This window comes from Meriones unguiculatus, chromosome 14 (genome assembly GCF_030254825.1).
Source record: "Meriones unguiculatus strain TT.TT164.6M chromosome 14, Bangor_MerUng_6.1, whole genome shotgun sequence".
Taxonomy (NCBI): domain Eukaryota; kingdom Metazoa; phylum Chordata; class Mammalia; order Rodentia; family Muridae; genus Meriones; species Meriones unguiculatus.
In genome coordinates, this window is record NC_083361.1 from 85,969,218 (window position 1) to 85,989,158 (window position 19,941).

The 19,941-nt window shown below is 52.0% G+C and overlaps 1 protein-coding gene across 5 annotated transcripts; it reads right to left on the bottom strand.

Moving 5' to 3' along the window:
* Positions 1-1,030: 1,030 nt before the first annotated feature.
* Positions 1,031-17,890, bottom strand: Plekhb1 (pleckstrin homology domain containing B1). Of its 5 annotated transcripts, none has more exons than XM_060367664.1 (8): positions 17,720-17,890; positions 12,910-12,985; positions 11,443-11,595; positions 10,789-10,891; positions 9,799-9,838; positions 6,593-6,697; positions 2,660-2,759; positions 1,031-2,200 (listed from the first exon to the last, which is right to left on the bottom strand). In XM_060367664.1, the coding sequence occupies exons 1-8, from the start codon at positions 17,735-17,737 to the stop codon at positions 2,064-2,066; spliced, it is 732 nt and encodes a 243-aa protein (XP_060223647.1). In that variant the 5' UTR covers positions 17,738-17,890; the 3' UTR covers positions 1,031-2,063. The 5 variants fall into 5 exon arrangements, with proteins under 5 accessions (XP_060223647.1, XP_060223646.1, XP_060223649.1 ...); XM_060367663.1 differs by lacking the exon at positions 17,720-17,890 and adding an exon at positions 14,423-14,570; XM_060367666.1 differs by lacking the exon at positions 17,720-17,890 and adding an exon at positions 14,413-14,565.
* Positions 17,891-19,941: the final 2,051 nt, after the last annotated feature.

A 19,941-nucleotide genomic window follows, 5' to 3' on the forward strand; every position in this document is an offset into this window, starting at 1 on the left:
TTAGTTCAAGTTTAGTTTGGGGAAGCTATGGTGGAAACAGTCCTAACAAACACTTAGGAGCTGAGATCTTCAGTCTTTGTCACATAAACATGAGGACATAGCACCCAGGTGAGAAGCTGGGTGCCAAGGTCAGGCATGGTGGTACACACCTTTAATCCTAGTACTAGGGAGGCAGATGGATCTCTGAATTGAGGGCTACACAGAGAAACCATCTTTAAGAAAGAAAGAGAGGGGGGCTGGAGAGATGGCTCAGAGGTTAAGAGCACTGACTGCTCCTCCAGAGGTCCTGAGTTCAATTCCCAGCAATCACATGGTGGCTTATAACCATCTATAATGAGATCTGGTGCCCTCTTCTGGCATGCAGGTGTACATGCAGGCACAACATTGTATATTTGTATAACATTATGTATACAAATACATAATAAATAAATAAATAAATATTTAAAAATTAAAAAAAGAGAGGGAGGGAGAGGAGGGGAGGAAAAGGAAAGAAAGGAAGAAAGGGAAGGAAGGAAGGAAAGAAAGAAAAGCAAGTTGAGAGCCACAACATAAGCCTTTACTCTCAGCTCTTAAGATGGGAGGGCCCCTAAGGCTTACGGGTCAGTCAGTTTAGCCAAACCGGTGAGCTCCAGATTCTGTGAGAGATGTCAATATAAGGTAAGAACTGATAAAGGCATTGTGGCTGTTGAGCTTTGGGCTCCTACATTCATGCATATTAGAAAACACGAGTTTTCTAATATTGGAGGTCTCTTCAGGCAGTGCCAGCTCTGGATTATCCATCAGCTCAGCGCATTGAACAGAGACCCTGACATAGCTTCTCCTTGAGAATCTTGAGAGGTAGCCAACTTCATCTGACATGTTAGGTAAGGAAAGCAAAATAGAAAAATGATGAATTGTCTCAAACTTGTTTAGCTCACATCTTATTAATTTCACCTAAACTCACAATGCACTCTACTAGTATAGATGCTGGGTTACAGAGATGTCCAGAGGAAACAGATCCCCCCTGGAAGAACAGAACAAGCAGAGCCAGTTTCGGGGCTAGTCGTGTCTTTATTAGTGTCTGAGCCAACAGAGCCCTCGTCTACAGGGAACTTTAGTGGGCACTCTGGCCACTGGGCCAGGGATTTTAGCTTTTCTATTGGCAACTGGGAATGGAAGGATAGTGGAAGAGTCTGGAACAGGATCAAATGGAGAGATTGCTTGCCACCTACAGGCAGGCACATGAGCGGTTCCTCAGGATGGTGCCAAGGTGGGTCAGGCCCCTGAGCAAAATAATGCCATCTCCCCCAGAGTGAAGGAAGAGAAGAAGCCTCAGATGGTATCAGTCAAAGCTATAGAGCTGAGCTCCTGGGATCAGAAAGGCATTTCCTAAAGGAAGCAACTTCCCAAGGCTGGAGGTCCCAAGGAGCTCACTGTCCCACAGCCAAGAAACCCTAGGGCTAGTTCAACTCTCACGGAGAAGCTAGGAGTGGGAAGAAGGTGCCAAACTCTGTTTGGGTAAGTCTGTGTACTGCCAGTACTAACAACAGGCATAACATTCATTATAGTTGAAATCAAAAAGCTCCTTAGCCTGGAGAACTACAATCCAGCCCCTGCCACAGCGCCAAGCCAACTGTGTTTGATTCTTTGGACAAGTGAAGATAATGTCTGCTGGTGCTTGCTGCCAACAGCACCCAAACTGCCTGCCTTTCCCCTTTCCCCCACATGTCCTTGCCAGACTGGTGGCTTTGTTGTTTGTCCTTTTCTGATCTCCATCTCTCAAACACTTGGAGCCAAATGAAGTTATGTTTGCTGTGTCTAAAAGAAATATATTCATATGTGATTTATGGGGGTGTCTGGCAATAGGTGTGAGGATTTTTCGGCCATATCTGTGCCTGAAATGTTAGCTTCCTCTGAGAGGGAAGGAGGATAAGTGATGGGAGGAATGAGCTAGGCGTAGAGGGCTTAATGGAGAGAAAAAGGTCAAAATGGGACAGAGTTTAGATGGTAGATAGCAGAGGGTGGTCCAGGAAGAAAAGGGTCTTGTGTTCTATGTGCATGTCCGGAGGTCAGAGCCCCAGAGCTCAGAACCAACAAGGCGACCACATGAGTGAGCCAAGAGCAGCACCTGTGGCAGCCCCAGCAAGCATGCCCATAGCCAAAGGGGCGCCCGAGCTATAGCAGGGATCCTCTCGAACTATCACGTGTGTTACTCCAGGACCTGTAAGAAAGCCGTGAGGGTCAGGGTCAGCCACGGCGACTCTAGTCCAATTCATTCTGCTCCCTGGTCAGAGGAACTTTAGGTCACCAAGCCTCTAGGTCATACATATGGCCACTAATGTTTAGTGTCCATGGGGCTGGGACTGTGTTGCAGGAAAACCCAGGATCCCTTGGCACCTGGATCACAGCACCAGGGGAGACACTATTAACTAAGACCTTGGGAATAGGGAGGGTGCTATTCCTGCAATAGCCACCTGAGGTCGCCAGCAACACAGAAATGTCATTGCAGGCCAGTCTGAGAGGGGTGGACGGGGGAAGTGGGAAAGTCAGAGTGGAGGGTGGGAGTTGGAAAAAACTTGTAACCTCAAAGGGTGAAGCTTAGTCTTCATTGATGGATCATGGACAAGGCCTGGCGCAGGATTTTGGTGGGCAGAGGGGTAGGTGTGCCAGGGATGCTTACCTGCATAAGGCGGCCCGTAGTAACTGCGGACATATGTGGCCTCGTGAGCGTTGGGGGGCACCACCTCATAGTAGTCCTGATATGGGCTGTAGACTCGTACCTGGGAAGTCAGGTCAGGTCAAATGCCCAGGGAGTTCCTGATCTGTATTTAGTCCTGACCCTTTCTTGCCTCTGTGGCCTCCCTCCTCACCAGTACCAGGAAGCTAGTGGGAAAAACACTGCCTCCCCCATAAAGTCCATAGCCCTTCTCTCCTAAAAGCTCAGCCTCTACATCCAGCTCCCCGTGGTGCCTTTTCTCCTGCCTTGGTCTCCTACGCTGCTCAGTTTCCCAGGGCTCCCAACATCCCTTTACAGGTCTAACAACTGTACAATGCTCTCATTGGAGAAACCCGACTGATCACCACAGGAAGGGAACTGCGGCCAAGCTCTAGGCATGAATTAAAGGAGGACTGGGGAAAAGGAAAGCAAGAGTAGCAACTGAAGTAACTATCATCCAGCACCTACTGCATAGCAGGTCCCTAGGGAGGTGCTCTCCTGTGTTACCACCTCTGATTCTTAAAGGCAGGTATTGCTAGCTCCTCAGAACCCGGTGCTGGCGCACAGAGAGAGTGGGAGTCCTGCCCTCCCTTGCAGGCCTCTGCCAGCCTCCCAAAGTCACCCACTCCAGGACTCAGAAGCATTTCTTTCTGGGTTCTCTGTGATTACCCCTTCTCATCTTTTCTCTTAGCCTTTCTGGCCTGTTCCCCAAGTGTGTGCTGTTTACGGACAAGGCCCTCAGTCTGTGTCGCCATCAGGGGATAGTGCAGGACAAGAGCCAGTAAATGCATGCGTGATTAACAGTAACTGCCAATCCAAACCTAACCACTTTCCTCATGGGACTGCAGACCTGGAGGGGGTCAGGATCCCTTTTCTCCTGAGGCTCCCCCTCTCTTAGCCCCTTTTCTCACTGTGTCTCTCACTAGGCTTCATGCCAGAATGGCCCAACTCTCTTTAGAAGTCCATCTGTGTCCAACTTTACTAACAAACACAAATGGGCTGTGTAGTCTCTCCATCTCACACCCTGTTCTTTGTGGAAATGCTCTTGTCCATAAATGACAGCATCATGCATTGGAACCCAGAAAACCTGTTAAGGCCTCACTTATGGGGCCCTCTCTCTTCCCCCCCCCCTTGTGTATACGTGGAGGAAGGGTGCATGTAGAGGTCAGAGGTTGGTGCACCGTGTCTTAATTGCTTTCTGTTTATCGTTGAGATAGTTTCTCGCTGGACTTGGGACTTGCTGATTCACCCTGATTGACTGGCCAGCGAGCCGCTAACTCCCTCCTGTCTCTTATCCCCCAGCGCTGAAATTATGGGAGAACACTGCTGTTTCTACATGGGTGCCCGGAACTGAACTCAGTTCCTCATGCTTTCACAAAAACTTTACTGACTGAGCCATCTTCCCAGCTCTCTCCACACCATTTTTAAGACAGTTTCATGCAGCCTAGCTTGGCCTTGAACTCATTATGTAGATGAAGGTGACCTTGAACTCCTGATCTTCCACCTCCCAAGTGCTGGGTCACAGGAATGCATGGCTCTGGAACCTTTGCTCTTTTGGAGGAGTAGGCATTTAATACTTAGCCCAGGCTTGCCTTGAACTCATAATCCTCCTGTTTCATATCCTGAGGGCTAGGAATATAGGCACATACCACCAAACCCAACATTTTCTTTCTTGTGATGCTGGGGTTTGAACCTAAGGCCTTATGCATGCATGTACCACTGACAGTATCGCCATCTCCTAGCACTGTCCGTCTGCACACTGGCCTTTCACAAGGCCATGAGGTCTCGGGATTTCATTTTCTAAATATGCTTTTCTGACAAACTGTTAGCCAATGCCGAGAGAGTAAGCCACTGGCTTTAGCAACGTGGACACGAGATCTTGAGAGGGAAAAAAATTTTTCTTCAAAGTAATGGTTGGGGAGAAGTCAGACTAGAAAAGACGAAAGAATTCTTAAAGGGGAGAGGGGTTGGGGAAATCAACATTACTCCATCAGCCTGCCCTGAAGCTGCAGTGAACTAGTAGCTTTGTGAGGCTGGGGAGAGGGTGGAAAATACAACCTCCAGTCTCCGGGGCATCTGTTCCTACCCTCCAGCTCTGGGAGGCCCAGAGGAAAACTCAGAGCACTTGGCAACAGGTAGGTCACCGTAGAGACCTCCTGAACCAAAGCCTCAGGGCTTCTCCCATGGTCCAGGCCCTGCTGTGGGCGGACACAGTGCTGTGCAATCAGTAAGATGCAAAGAACTACCTGGCCTGCGCTAAAACTGTTTCCCCCTTAGGTTTGTGGACTTTCAAATCCCTTTTGAAGTCTCGGGCCTCCCTGTGGTGAACTGAGTAACATCAGTTTCTCACTCACTGCTACTGGGAGAATGCAGTAGGACTACATCACTTGACTAAGTACTTCTGAGCTCAGTTGTACTGCATGCTACAATCACCAGAAGCTTCACCCCATCCCCAGCACCTCACTCATGCTAAGTATGTACTCTGCCAGAGGACACAAACCCAACTCCAGAAGTTAATCTTGAGCATGCGGAATTCCAGGCTGGGGATATATATATAGTTCAGTGTTAAAAGCAGTGTTTGCCTAGCAGTGTTGGCTCCCGAGTTCAATCCCCAGTACCACAGAAATGTTTATATGTATATAAATATACTGCAGTTCCTAGGCCCCACCCCAGACTTAGGAAATCCTCCAGCATTTGGAGGATATCAGCATTGCAGTTGTCATGTAAGTCCCTAAGCGGTTCTAAAACACAGAACATTGAGCAAGAAAAGAGTTTGCAATTGACCATAAGACCACAGGCTCCCGTGACTGCCCACACCAGACCAAGCCCAGCTAAGCTGACAATGGGGACAGAGAAAGAGTTGAGGCTTGGAACCTGTGTGCTGGCTGATCTTCACTGTCAGCTTGGCGGGACTTGGGATGACTGGGAGCACACTCGGCATGCCTATGCTGTTTCCAGAGATTTAACTATGGAGGAGAGGAACACCCCCCCCCCACAGTGGGGCAGTCCCATCCTATGGGGTGGGGTTCTAGACTAAATAAAAAGGGAAATGAAAAAGCCAGCTGGACACTGGCATTCTCCTTTCTCTGCCCAAATGTGAGCAGGCAGCCTCCCCACCCCATGGGAGAGTGTACCCTCAAACTCAGAACCAACATATGTCCTTCCTTCCTTAAGCTGCTTCTAGTCAGTTATTTGGTCGCAGCGGTAAGAAAAGCAGCGACTCCATCCTGATTCTAAGGAACACCCAGGCAAGGGCAGGTCCAGACTAAGTCCCTTCCTTTCTTTTCTTACTCATCAAGTGACCTATTTATGCCAGTTCTGTGTGAAAGGGCTAAGCACAGACTCTCCCCATCCCTGGGCACTGACGGAGCACATGCTGTACACCCAGCCCTGTTTACTTTGCTGGGCAGAGCAAAGGAGACTTGGTCCTTGCCTTGCAATAGGTTCCGGTTTCAGAGGGTCTAGGCAGACAGGAATAAAGTGGCTCTTAGAGCAGGCAGAATGAAGGCAGCACTAAGAACCAGGGACAGAGGACTGTGCCCTGAGTGACAGTGCCTGAAGCTCTGGGAAGTCCTCTCTGAGGAGGTGGCAGCTTTTGAGGTAGTTTTTTAAGGATGAGCATCAGCTGGCCAGAACGGAGAAGCTAAGGGTTTGGGCAGCACAGGACAGCAGGAGGAGGCAAAAGCTAGAGCAGCTGCGGCAGAGGGCACAAATGTGCACAGGACTGAGGAGACAAGCAAGTCTGGCCAGACGCCGTGGGCCGTGAAAGCCAGCTGTGGCCCAGTGAGGAAAGGGGAACCGTTGGTGTTCATGGACGGGGAAGAAATGGGACAGGTGACTTTAGAGGCTCATCCTGATGGCCAGGAAGGAGGCAGGAAGGGCTGAGCTTGCACTTACCCAGATCCGCCTCTCAACCTGACAGGGTTTCCATGAGAGGGTCGTGCACCTGACTTTAGGGCAAACCCGACGGCTCCTGGGTGGGATGATGGCTCCAGCTGGGGCCTGCTCCAGCCACAGAAACCCAAGAAGGGAGAGGGAGGGAGATGTCAGATGCCCTTTACACCTTACGAGACTAGGGGATGTTACCAGGCCCCTGTACCAGCTGTGAATGGTCTAGGGAAGGTCAGAGAGGGGGCGCAAGGGGAGTCAGTTACTCAGTGAACCTGAGTACTCAGCCAGCCGGCCTCCTTCCGGCTCTCCCACCTCAGTTGCCTGCACATGGGGATCCCAGTGTCTTTATCCCACAATTCCAGCCTCGTCTGGAATATAATCCCCAGGAGCCTCTTCCCAGAGTGGGGCATGTGAAGGCACAAAGCACAGGTCACTCCTGCATAGGCTTGGGGACACAGAGGCCCACAGACACAGATGTGAACAGACAGACACAAATACAAGCACCAGCTCTAGGAAGCCAGAGCCCAGGGGATGTGTATCTGGGGAGCATGGAGGGCCAGGCAGAGGGAGGGGTCAGTAAGGCAGGCAGGTGGACAGGTAGAGAGGAAGCATGGAGGGCCAGGCAGAGGGAGGGGTCAGTAAGGCAGGCAGGTGGACAGGTAGAGAGGAAGCATGGAGGGCCAGGCAGAGGTGAGGGGTCAATAGAGCAGGCAGAGAGGGAGCAACACAGCTTCATAGAGTCACAGTGCAGAACGGTCAGCCCTCACCTCCTTCCTCCTGCTGTCCTCAGGGCCACTGACTCAGGGAACTTTGGAGCTTTGGAGAATGGTTAGAATGACCTGGTTCCCTTGCCCTGATGATTCTTATTCCTTCCTCTAGCTTCCTGTCACCACCTTCCACCTGAAAACCCAAGTCTTCTCCCAGTACCTGACCTCAGCCCTCCCTGCTAATGCCCTCAACAGCTCTGATAGCCTCAGAAAAAGTCTATTCCTCCAACTAGACTTTGAGACCCTTCTTGACCCGGCCCTGGTACCTCAGAAGTCATCTCTTCACTGCCACTCCCTTTATGGTAAACCTTGCAACAAGGGCAGACTCCAGCCCTTGGATGCACACATTTGCAAGCATGTCCGCTTACACATCCTTCTTCCCTACCTCTGCTCACCTAGCTCCTGCCAACGGCAGCTTCCTTCCTAAGTCCACTAGCCAAGTCTCTGCTGAAGACTTGTGAGACTGAAGGAGCCACCTCCACTCTTTAGGCCTCAGCTTCCCCACCAACTACCATAACATAACCATGACCTAACCATGCCAGGTGCCCAGCAGAGTGCCTGGCTCTCAGCAGGCAGATATACCCAGGAGGGTTCCTAACTGCCTTCCCCGCTACCTCCCAGTCGACACTCTCCATGAGAGAGGTCCCGGCTGTGCCACAGGCAGAAGCAACAAGCGTCAACGCTGGAGTTTGGCAGCGGCTGGGGGCCCATGTTGGACCTCGGGCAACTCTTCCAACCCGCTCCTACCCTAGTCTGTAAGCACTCTCACCTGCACTTCCTAAATGCCTGCGCTCCTCAGCCTGTCAGCCAGCTCCACACCTGCAGCCTGTTGCCATGAGACCTACCCAACCTCCTAGATGGTCCCTGGGTACTCCCTCCCCACCAGCCCGCTGGCCTTTCTGTGCTTGTTTTTGAGACAGGGTCTGGCTCTATGGCCCAGGCTGACCCTAAGCTTGTAGCAGTCCTGTACCAGCCTCCCAAGTGCTGGGATGATGAGCACACACGGCCACATTAGCTACAGGATGGCTTTTTGAAAATAGAAGTCTGGTAGCCGGGTGGGGGTGCCTGCCTTTAATTCCAGCATGGGAGGCAGAGGCAGGAGAATCTGTGAGCTGGAGGCCAGTCTGGCATACAGAGTGAGTTCCAGGACAGGTAGGGCTACACAGGGCTACAAAACAAAACAAGTCTGGGACGCAGAAATGGCTCAGTAAAATGCTTGCCTTGCAAGCACAAGAACCCGATTTCCATCCCCAGGACCCAGGTAAGGAGCAGGCATGGCGTCATGTGCCTAATCCCAGAGCTATGATGGCAAACACAGGAGGATCCCTGGGGCTTGTTGGACAGCCAGCCTAGCTGAGCTGGTGGCCCCAGGTCCCAGGCAGTCTAGCTGAGCTGGTCCCAGTGAGCAGCATTGGCACCAGAATATGGTGAACAGCTGTTGAGGACAACACCCAAGGTTGACCTCCAGCCTCCACACACCTGTACGCACACCGCAAATACACACTCACGTCACAAAAATCAATACAAAGACTGTATAAGACAGATCTGATCTGATCAGTCGATTTTTGCTTAAAAACTGTCAAGGCCTTACCAGCGCTCTTAGCTCTAAGGATCCTTAGAGCAAGACATGGAAGTTCATGTCTGTAGTTCTAGCACTTGGAAAGCCTAGGGAAGAGGATCACTGCAAATTTGAGGCCAGCCTGGGATTCAAAGTGATACTCAAAGTAAAAAAGTAAAATAACCAATATTCTTAGCACAAGGCCCAGGCCTGAACTCCCAGCTTCCCCCATCAACCCTCACCCCATTCCCTGCCTGTCAGCCACCCTGACGCCCTAACTCCTTTCAGCCTTTACACATACTGGTCCCTCTTACTCGAAAAGCTGTTTCCGTCAGGTCTCAGGCTAAGCCTCAAGTGAGCTCACACCTGGATTGGACCGCCAGAAAGGGCGACACACTGCATGCCTTTACCTGAGCAGTGACTGAAATCAGAGTGGAATACTGAATTAGTTACGTCTGGCCTCTTCTAGGCTGAGTGCAGGAGGGCAGAGCCTGCAGCCCTTGTTTACTTCCAATCCCCCGGCCCCCGGCACACAGTGACAACCTGACAGTATCTGTTGTGCGGAGGAACAAGCCTCAGTCTTGCCACCTGCAGAGCGGGAACAATAACCCCATCCTCACAGGACTGTTCTGAGTGGCATCACGTCTGCCACACGCATCCTTCTTTTCTAGCTCCCACACAACCCTCCTGTGAGGCTTCATGGAGGCTTCTCTCCCTACTCCTGGGAACACCTGCTGATCCTCCCGTCTCCACAGGGGACTCCAGGAGGCTGAGTCTACATGAACCTTTCCACTCTAGACTGAACTAATAGGCAGAGACCGAATCTGAGTCACCCATGATTCCATGGCACGTGGGGTAGGGGGGAAGGGAGAGCATGGGGGGCTCACCGGGGTGGAATTCGCCTCCAACAGTGCTGTTTTCCATGCTCTGCAAAGCAAGACCCACCATAAGGGAAGATTTGCAAGGTGGCAGATGAGGGTCCCACCTTACAGATGCCCCTCCCCTGCCCAGCCCCTAGTCCCACCTCTCCCAACTCTCAGGTAGACAAGAGCAACTCTCTACTGCCCTAGCCGCACGAAGGGCCCTGAGGTAAGCTAGTCCCTCCCAGTCCAGCCTCTTCCCCTCAGCTATCCCAACTGAGTTTGGGATCGTGGTGTCTATCAGGGGCCTTCTGAGCCTTGCATATCTGGGTGATGCTCTGCCTGCAGCCCACTGCCACGTTCCAACTTGCACGGCTTCCCAAAGCCATGACCCGAGCCTCAGGAATGCCCAGTGGATACAGGACAATTGGGCCTTTGTTAGTTGCCATGGCTTCTGGCTGGGGTAGACAAGGCAGCTCTATGCTGTCTGCCCAGAGCTTGGTTGCCCCCACACCCACACACCCATCTCTTTCCTTCTCCTCTAGGGCGGAGGCCCAGCTGCTCGGGCTGAGGGCAGGAAGGGAGAGAATGTAAGGGAATAGATGGCACTGAGGAGGATGCCCTCATCTTCCCAGGATGAGCTGCATCTGATCCTGGGTGCCCTGCTCGGGCACTGCCAGTTGCTTTCTGGAGGCAGGTGTAGGCCTACCCCTCAGTTCAGAGTCCTACCCACCAGGGCATCTCTTGTGAGACGGCACTGGGTGTGTCTTGCCCTTTCTATCACCCTGGGTGAGGGATTTCACGAGCTGCGAAACATTGGATCCTAAGTGCCCAGGGACCCAGCACCCGAGGCAGGGGCACCTCCATCCCGAATCCTCTGGGTTTTCACCGGTTACCAGCGGTTGCGCTGTTGTCCCTCTCCTCAGCCTGTATGACATGACCTTGCTAACTGGTCTTAATCCCCTCTTCTAGTTGCACCCCAGGGCCCCACTCCACACACCTCCTGAATCCACTTACATGGCGTCATCCCGAGTCTCCGCACACAGGTGTAGGCGGGAACCCTCCCGTAGGTTCACTGTCAGCAGGCCATCTCGGCTCCTGCCCTCTGGGGGCTGCACATCTGGAAGTAGACACGAAACATGGGGAGTCCAGAGATGCAGGCCCTAGCGGGCCCCACCCCAGGAAACCACACACAGTAGGGGCTGACTCCCTGGTGTCCTGTTTGCTGGTCATTGCCAACCTCTGATCCCACATACTTTCTTGGGGGGCTGCTGTCCCCTTCAAACCCTTTCGACCTTTCCACATTGTGACTTTCTAGCGCATCTCTCAGTTACTCTATTACGCTGCGGCCTCAGTCTTGGTTGAAGCACTAGATCTGCTGTGTGACTCTAGGCCAGTCACACGGCTTCCCGGAGCTTAGTTCATCTTCATGCACTCTCGAGTGCCTGCAAGCATCTTATCTGGACTCCGCTATGGAGCACAGCGCAGCATAGGACCACAACCAAGGACCAGGTTCTTAACTCAGCGACCTGTATTTGGCAATGGCCCAGCAGCAGTTGTTTATGGGAGCTTTCTGAAGGCAACCCAGAGCCTTCCGGGTACAGTTCTCAGACTGTACAGGGAAGACACTGACCACGGGCAGAGTTCCATCAAAGAAGCGTTTCTGCTCACCCTGACACTCTTGGCCGACCTTTATGTCCCGGACGTTGAAGTGGATAAGCACACGGTCCTCCTCGTCCTGTGCCGTCTCATCGCGGTAGTAGCCGAGAGTGCCGTCCAACCAGAGAGCGAACCAGTTCCGCTTCCAGCGGCGGAGAATGGAGCCTGCACGATATCCCGACCCACCAGGGGGGCTGAACCCTGAGCCTGCCAGGGGCAAGAGCCCCAGATGGGGCCGCAGACTCCCCTCAGGTCTACTCCCAATTACTGTCACCTCTCTCTATCTACTCTCCAAAATGAAGACAAGGCCTCTTTTTTTATATTTCACTCGCCTGGCACACAGCAGAGGCTCACTAAAAGTGCTGAACTGTGAACGGTCGCTTATACCAGCTCCTGGGAACTTCCAAGACAAGCCCAAGTCTACCCGTAGCCTCTATCTGGTTTGAGTGACAGTCATCTGTATCTTCTCTGGCTCTTCTAGAGGATTAGGGATCTGCACCTCCCCATATAAGGTCCTAAAACCCAGCAGGACCTATATTTGTTATCTGTCAAACCAAATGAACTGAGAATGGACAGGAGCAAGAGAGAAGGGGGATCCTAGCCCAAAGATGTCTCCAGGACATCTCCTTCAGTTCACAGCCCTGGATAGATGATGTTCGGGCGGGGGGCAGCTGTGGCCCCTGTGGTTCAAAACAGAAGGGGTTTTTAAACCAAGGTGTGGAGGCTCACACCTGTAGTTCCAGCACTCAGAGGATGAAGGGACTTCAAGGCCAGTCTGGACTACAGAGCAAGACCTGTCTCAGAGAAAACAAAGAAAGCGAGCTAGGCATGGTGGCACATGCCTGTTACCCTAGCGTTCATGTGGTGGAGGAGGGGTACACAGTCATCTTTGGCCACACAGTGAGTTTGAGTCCAACCAGGGCTACATGAAACTTTGTATTCCCCCCAATGCATTACAACCCCCCCCCAAAAAAAAATAAAGAGGGTTTCTTGGAGCTATGGGTCTAGAGCAGAGACGAATCTCACTTTGCTTGGGCATTGGTCTGTGTCCTGCCTGGGTTGCAGTGCTATGAACGCACAGAGCATCAAACTTATCTGTAGCCTGGGGAATGTGCAGTTTAGAGTCTAGGGCCAGTATGGGATGGGGAAGGGAGGCGGGAAGATTGGAGGGGAAGACAGTTGTTTTGTAAGTTAGTGTGGGAACTGAAAAGGAGCCTGTGACCCAGCCTGGTGCTACTGTGGCAGAGGGGGTTAGAGGAACAGCCAGAAAGGGCTCATCAAAGGGGGAAATCTGGTTGGTCCTGAAGAGCTCAGTTTTGCTAAACAGTCACAAATGAGAAGACCATGAATAAAGAGGAGGCTGGAAGGTCCTGATGTGGGGAGAAAGCTTTGCCATGATGTGCAGGACGCACCATTTCCCTCCTCCCAGCCCAGGGATCAGGTGAAAGGCAGACAAGGACTTGACCCAGAATCACTCACTCTGTCTCCATAGCCAGCCGCCCCTCACCAGGGCCATTTCTTCAAAAGGGCTTTCCAGGGTGGAGTCGGGTGGGACCTGTCAGAGGAGCCACAATTCAGTGTGGCTCCTGAGAGAAAAGCCCCCCGCCCTGCCCTCCCCAGAGGGCCTGAAACCCTGCGAGACTGCGAGACTGCGTTAGTAAACAAACAGGCCAGGCCTCTCCTCCCTCCCTCCTACCACTCTGCCCTGTAGAGAATGGGCACACTGTCCCCATGGGGTCAGCAGGCAGCCACCCAGTAGGACAGGGTGGGGGCGGGGATGAGAGCCCAGGCCAGGCTGGGTTCCAGAACCTTAGCGAGTCTCTGGCTCCATGCTCCTCTGGCTGGTATGAGGCAGGTAGAGGCTGGAGTGAGGAATTTTTAGAGCTCATAAATGTTAGGAAATGGGATTTGGAAATGGGAGCAGTACAGGGTATCAGTCAATGAATTTCTCATATTCAGACCCCACGGGGCCATCTTCTGAGTACAGATAAGAGCCATGGAGCTTGGTACACATCTCTGCCTTCACCCATTATCTCATTTCAGCTTCCCAACCATCCTTGCCAGCATTCCTATTTTAGAGACAGGGAAACTGGGGCATGAAGAGGTCCAAACTACATAAACCCCCTTGATACGAAGCACTGGAGCCAGGCTCCACACCCGACCACCTCAGCTCCTCTCCAAGACCTTTAAAAAGACCCAATGCCAGCTGGGTGTAGTGGCATAACGTTTAACCCCAGCACTCAGGAGGCAGAGGCAGGCAGAGCTCTGGGAACTGTAAGCTAGCCTGGTCAACATAGTAAATTGCAGGCCTACACAGTGAGACTGTCTCAAAAGACCAAAACCAGGCCTGGCGGCGATGCCCTGTGACTTTAATCCCAGTACTCTGGAGGCAGATTTCCCAGTTCAAGGTCGGCCTGGTCTACAGAGTGAGTTCCAGTACAGCCAGGGTCACACAGAGAAGCCCTGTCTCCAAAAACAGAACAATACAAAACCAAGCAAAACAAACAAACAAAACCAAACAACAACAAAAACACACCACTCAGTGTGCAGGATCAGGCCAGCTCCGAATCGTAACTGTGGAGGTAGAGGCAAGCCACCACCTTAAAGACCCCCAGGTGAGCCAAAGTTTGCCAGCCACTGTGACCTCTCTGGTTCCCAGACAGAGAGCACCGTAAAGGAGGTTGAACTGGAGGGAAGGGGTCAAATGTCGCATCCCTCCCTGTATGTGATGGAGCTTGGACTGGGGTCCAGGTGCCTTCTCTTACTAAGGACGACTTATTTATGCGCAGGTGCCTCTGCCAGATGCCTCGGGCCCTTCCCCCACCTGCTCACACCTGCTGCTGCGCAAATAGGGCTGGCGCACCCAGAGTGGAAGCCTGGGCCTCTTGTGTTTCTCCTCAGGGGCCCCGTCCAAGCTCTGACACAGATCTCACAAGAGGGTCGGGTGCACACTCCCTCTCAGGTTCCCCTTGCTGCACCCACCTGCTCACACCTGTTGCGGATGCGGCTGCCACAAACGCCCGCTACGCGACGAAGCTGTTAGCTCAGCAAGTCGCACCTGCGCTGTGGTACCCCAGAGAGCCTGAGGCATTCACTCCCCAGGCTGTGCCCAGGGCACAGATGCCCCCAGGCCCCGCCCTCCAGATCCAACTCACTCCCAGGGAGGGGCCGTGGCGTGGAGAAATTCAAGAACTGAGGCATGATGGGATTTGTAGTCCACAGTCCTACACTGGGCAGAAACAGCCCGCAATGGCATCCTGTGCTGACCCCAGAAGGGGTAAAAGGCTACACACGTAATTTCATGTTCTTCCTTCCTCCTTAGGATCCGCCTGTATTTCCACAGCTCCCTCAAATGATCTGCCTGAGCAGCTGGGACGATACCCAACTTATTTTTCTGTTGAGACATTTGTTTGTTCACCTAGTTTTCCCCTTTTGGTACTAGAGATGTATTCCAGGACTGGCTAAATACTGATCGACACTCCATCCTTAACATAAAAGACTTTCTCTTAAGATCGTGTGGCCAGAGGGTTGAGGAGAGACCTCAGTCAATAAAGCGCTTGCACAAGACTCTGAGTTCCGATCCCCAGAACCCACATTTTAAAGGCTGGTATGCATCCTGGGGAGGAAGAGACAGGTGGATCCCTGGGGCTCACTGGCCTTCCAGCCTCATCTGAATCCTAAACCACCGTCTCTCAGAAAACAAGGTGGATGGCTCCTGAGGAAGGGCCTGTGGCCTCCACATGCACACACGTACTCACACACCACCACACACACACACATACCAAAGTAATAATAATAATAATAAAACAATGAGAGACAAGAGAATGTGTAGCTTGAAGCCTGGCTTGTAATCCTCAAAGGCTGGAGGCAGGAGGATTATCAAAGATCAAGGCCAGACTGGTCTAAGAGAGAGTGCCCAGACTGCATAATGAGACCTGTCTAAAATAAATAAATAAAGGAAAAAAATGAAAACAAAAAGAATGTAGAGCTTGAGACCTCATTCTGAGAAGAAAGTCAGAAAGAGAGAGAGAGAAAGAAAGAGAGAGAGAGAATGAGAGGTCATTCTCCAAAGGGCTGTAGTCATGTATAGATGATTGCTGGACAAACTGCCCCAATGATGCCCAAGGACAAGACATTAAGTTCGGCAGAAGCTGGGCCTGGTTGTACAGATCAATAATCTCCGATACCTGGCAGGCTGAGAGGCAGGAGGTTCAAAGCCAGCCTGTGATACAGAATAAGTTCAAGGCCAGTCTGGGCAGCTTAGACCACATCTCAAAATTTAAGAAAGAAGGAGAGAGGGAGGAAGGGATGGAGGAAAGAAGGAGAAAGAAGAGGAGGAGACTGGAGATTTGGCTCAGTGGTAGAGGGCTTACCGAGCACGGTTAGACTCTCAGCTCCATCTCCAGTCCTGATTTCCACTGAACAAGGTGGCCTGTATGCACAGCTGCTCTGGAGTCTCAGTCTAGAGCAGCGGCTCTCAACCTTTCCAGACACTTCCTCGGTTGTGGTGACCCCCAAACATAAAATGATCTCATTGCTGCTTCACAGCTGTATTTTTGCTACTGCGGTGAATGGTACTGTAAATATGTGACTCCAAGAATTGCTGGTCTAGAGGATGCCTCAAGGCCCGGAGAGCCTAAAAGTTCAAGGCCAGCCTGGACTATATAGCAAGATTTCTAATAAGAAGAAGAAGAAAAGAAAGGAAGAAAGAAAGAAAGAAAGAAAGAAAGAAAGAGAAAGGAAGGAAGGAAGGAAAGAAGGAAGGAAGGAAGGAAGGAAGGAAGGAAGGAAGGAAGGAAGGAAGGGAAAAGGTTTTCTGGACCATCAAGACGGTTCATCAGGAGAAGATGCCTGCCACCAAACCTGATGACCTGAGTTCTGTCCCCAGGGCCTACAAAGTGGCAAGGAGAGAACCAGTTCCCAAAAGTCTGTGTCTCACCTCCGCAGGTGCGCACACGCATGCACATACAGAGGTAAATGTAATCTTAATTTTTAAAAGTTTGTTGTTCAGGGGGCTGGAGAAATGGCGAAGCAGTTAAGAGCACTGGCTGCTCATCCAGAGGTACTAAGTTCAATTCCCAGCAGCCACATGGTGGCTCACAGCCATCTACAGTGGGATCTGATTCTCTCTTCTGTTGTTCGCGAAGACAGAGCACTCATGTACATAAAAATAAACAAGTAAGTAAAAAATAAAAATGGTGGGGTGATAATAGTGCATGCCTTTAATCCCAACACCAGCAGAGGCAGGTGAACCTCTGAGTTCAAGGCCAGCCTACAGAGTTCCAGGACAGCCACCCAGGGCTACTAGAGAAACTGTCTTTAAATATAAACAAAAGTTTGTTATTCAAAACATAGAGAGGCCACATCCACAGCTCTCAGAGACATTGCGGAAGCTACTCTATTCAGCAGCTTTGTGCTTCCCAAGCTGTATGTGGAGCTCTACCCTTTCTGAAAGAGAACAATGTTGTTGACAAGCTGGAAAGGAAATACCGTCCTGAACCCCACAGGACTAAACACCCGTGCACCCTCCAAAGCCACTCCCGTGTAAAGAGCCCAAGCCCTTCACAAGTTGAAGAAAACGATACCCTTTGTAAACAGAATTAAGTGGAAATTATACTCAAGTTGATAAAAGACCCAGTGTGGTAGCCCGTACTTGGAGAGCTGTCACAGCGGGACTGGGAAGGGCAGGTTAGCCTTGAGCACGGAGTAAAGCCAGCCTGGGCTACAAGTCAGACTCCTCACCGCCCTCTCACACTCAAATCTTCAAACGGAGTAGCAGAGCAGAGTGTGGCTTAAGCAGCAGGAAGTCGCCTTTCGCCCAAGAGGTTCAGAAAGGCTTCCCAGAGGAAGCTAAGGGGTCTTAATGTGGGAGCAACATTTCCCAGTGTGGACTGAGCCCCTCACACAAGTGCTGGCGGAAAGTTCAGGGTCTTCAGGAGGTTTAGAAGGCGAGTGAGGGGTTGGGGGAGAAGCTGTGGGCTGGCAGGTGACAAAGCTGCAGAGGGTGCCAGCATATAACAAAGGGCTGGATTGACAGCCTGGACCTTGTGGTATGGCGACTGCCTGGGTGAAATATTGACAAGACAGGAGGCTAGGCCTAATGATGAGTGGGTCAGAAGATCCTGTCTCCTGGATCTGACCTTCCTCTGTCACTGCTTTGACTAGCTCAGTCCAGATTCCCACCTGTGCAGGAGCAGACAGAGAAACCCAGAGACCAGAGCATCTTCTATTTGGTTAGGGCCACCCCACCCCCACCAACAACTTCCTCCTGACCCAGAGAGCTCCTCACCGGAGTTGCAGGGCTCATGGTTCCTGCTGATCAGAGCAGCATTCCCAAGAAGGTTCCAGAAGTGGGGCCTGGTTCAGCAGCCTCCGAGATGAAGCGATCAGGAAAGAGCTACCAAGGTGGAAGGGAAAGGCAGGGAGGGGCCACCGGCCCTAGGGAAAGGCGCCCTCTTTTCCAGGCCCCTCTCCAGCTTTCCTGACTCAGATATCTGCCCTTCAGTTTCTGACCAAGTCACCTGGTGATTCCGAGGTGATGTTGACCCAAGTCTTCAAGATAGGGTAGGGAGGAGGGTAGGGTAGAGCGGACGGGAGGTGGAGGGAGGGCGGGGTTAAGTCTTCATTTTGCCTCCCAGCAGGCTGTGTCTGTCACTCCCTCCGGGCCGTGCACCCTGGCTCCTTAAGCCTTCCTTCTTGGCTCCCCGGTCTCTTTAATCTTGACCCGGGGACACCTTCAGCCCTTCCGTGCTGTGCGTGCATCTCTGGGGGATTTACCACACAGATCCTGTTAGCCAGTGGCTTATCCCTTCTTAGCAGCCCCAGCAAACGCACCTTCCAAACCACGCTGGTTTTCAGCTTTTGCCTTCAACTCATTCTCTGGTGTCTGGAGAGTCCCAATCTTACCCAACTCTGACTAACTTTTCTGTTCCCTATGGCTGGGATGGGAGGAAGGAGGAAAAGAGAGAGATGGGAGAAAAAACGGAGGGAAAGAGGAAAGAGTGGAAAGAAACGGGGAGGAAGGGAGACAGGGAGTTATCTCTCCCTGGGATCCTTGGCAGGTTAAACTGCTAAAATACGCAATAATCTCTGTTAGTGTTTATAGTAGTAAGCAGTTACGTTCTCACTTAGGTATTCCTGATGTCCACTTTCCTGCACATAAGCAAAAGGTTTGGGGGTAGGGTGATCTGACTCCCTCATTAGCAGCTCTGAAGACTCTCCCTTGCTCCAGCTACTTTGAGCAAAAAAAAAAAAGAAGGAAGGAAGGAAGGAAGGAAGGAAGGAAGGAAGGAAGGAAGGAAGGAAGGAAGGAAGGAAGGAGAGAGAGAGAGAGAGAGAGAGAGAGAGAGAGAGAGAGAGAGAGAGAGAAAGAAAGGAAGGAAGGAAGGAAGGAAGGAAGGAAGAGGAAGGAAGGAAGAAAGAGCGGTGAGTCAAGCAGCCAGGGGACGAGCTTTCCGCCTCCGCAGGCTGGTCTCCACAGTGGGCTTGAAAAGAGTGCGCAGGATAACAGCTGATGACGCCAGCTCCTGAAAGCAGCTTCAGCCAGGGCCGCTTCCAGCGGTTTGGATTACCAGGCTCGGTGAACTCTAGATGAACCGGCTCCGACCGTCTGTCGGAAACACGCCCTCTGGTGGCCCACAGAGGGACTGCTGCAACTGCTCTTCAGAAGCAAAGCTGCGATTGTTCCTAAAGCAAACCTCCGTGGCTCTAACTGGTATTAAAGGGGCCAGGCAGAGACTGGTCCAATCACGAGGTCTCTGGCTGTGTGAGTGAGTTGCTCAGGCTCACTTAGTCACCCAAAGGCACCTTCCTTCTCTGGTGTTGCTCATTAGGCCTAATAGAAAGCTTCTCCGAAGTGGCAATTTCTTAGCTACTGTCAGCTGGTAACATACGGGAAGAAACAGCAGCGGCAGCAGGGTGGCACTGACAGCCAGGCCACGAAAGCTGCTTGACAGCTGAGGAAAAGCAGCCGAGGGGGTGGCCAGGTCAGGAAGAAGGGTGACAGAAGCAGAGCGCGGGTGAGAGAGCCGGGCAAGAACTGTGAAAGGCTCTGGTCAGAGAGGAGTTCCAGGGAGCTGTTAAGTCTTTAGGAACAGACGGATCTCAGACGCCTCAGGTGTCTCACAAAAGCTGTAACGCCTTCAGGGCTAAGTGTCCCAATTCCAGACATCCAGGACTGTGACACTGTACCACCTGCTGCAGCTCCCACCGACCTACACCCCGGCACTCATTGGGGACACAGAACTGCCAGAGACCAACATTTGAGAGTGTGTCCTTGTCTACCACGATTTTTATCTGGGTGGAGCAAAGAGGCCCCATCAAGCTGATTGGGAAGGAATGAAGGAAGCCAGGGAGAGAGGGAGAGAAGGAACAGCCAAGCAAGCTGACGTCAGAGTCTGGGCCTGGGTCCTGCCAGCTCTCGGCTTCTCTGCAGCTCTTCCTCCTCCCCACCCAGATAGTCAGCTAGGCATCTTCCATAGAGGGAGGAGGGATAATGCAAACATCTCCCAG

What these genes read in the sequence shown, in the direction of transcription:
- Plekhb1 (XM_060367663.1), bottom strand. Translation starts at nt 14,521, where the DNA reads ATGCCTCAGGCTCTCTGGGGTACCACAGCGCAGGTGCGACTTGCTGAG. An exon ending in AGGTTGAGAGGCGGATCTGG is followed by an intron (nt 2,760 to 6,592) that starts GTAAGTGCAAGC and finishes CTGACTTCCCAG; the next exon opens with GTACGAGTCTACAGCCCATA. An exon ending in CTACGGGCCGCCTTATGCAG is followed by an intron (nt 2,201 to 2,659) that starts GTAAGCATCCCT and finishes GCTTTCTTACAG; the next exon opens with GTCCTGGAGTAACACACGTG.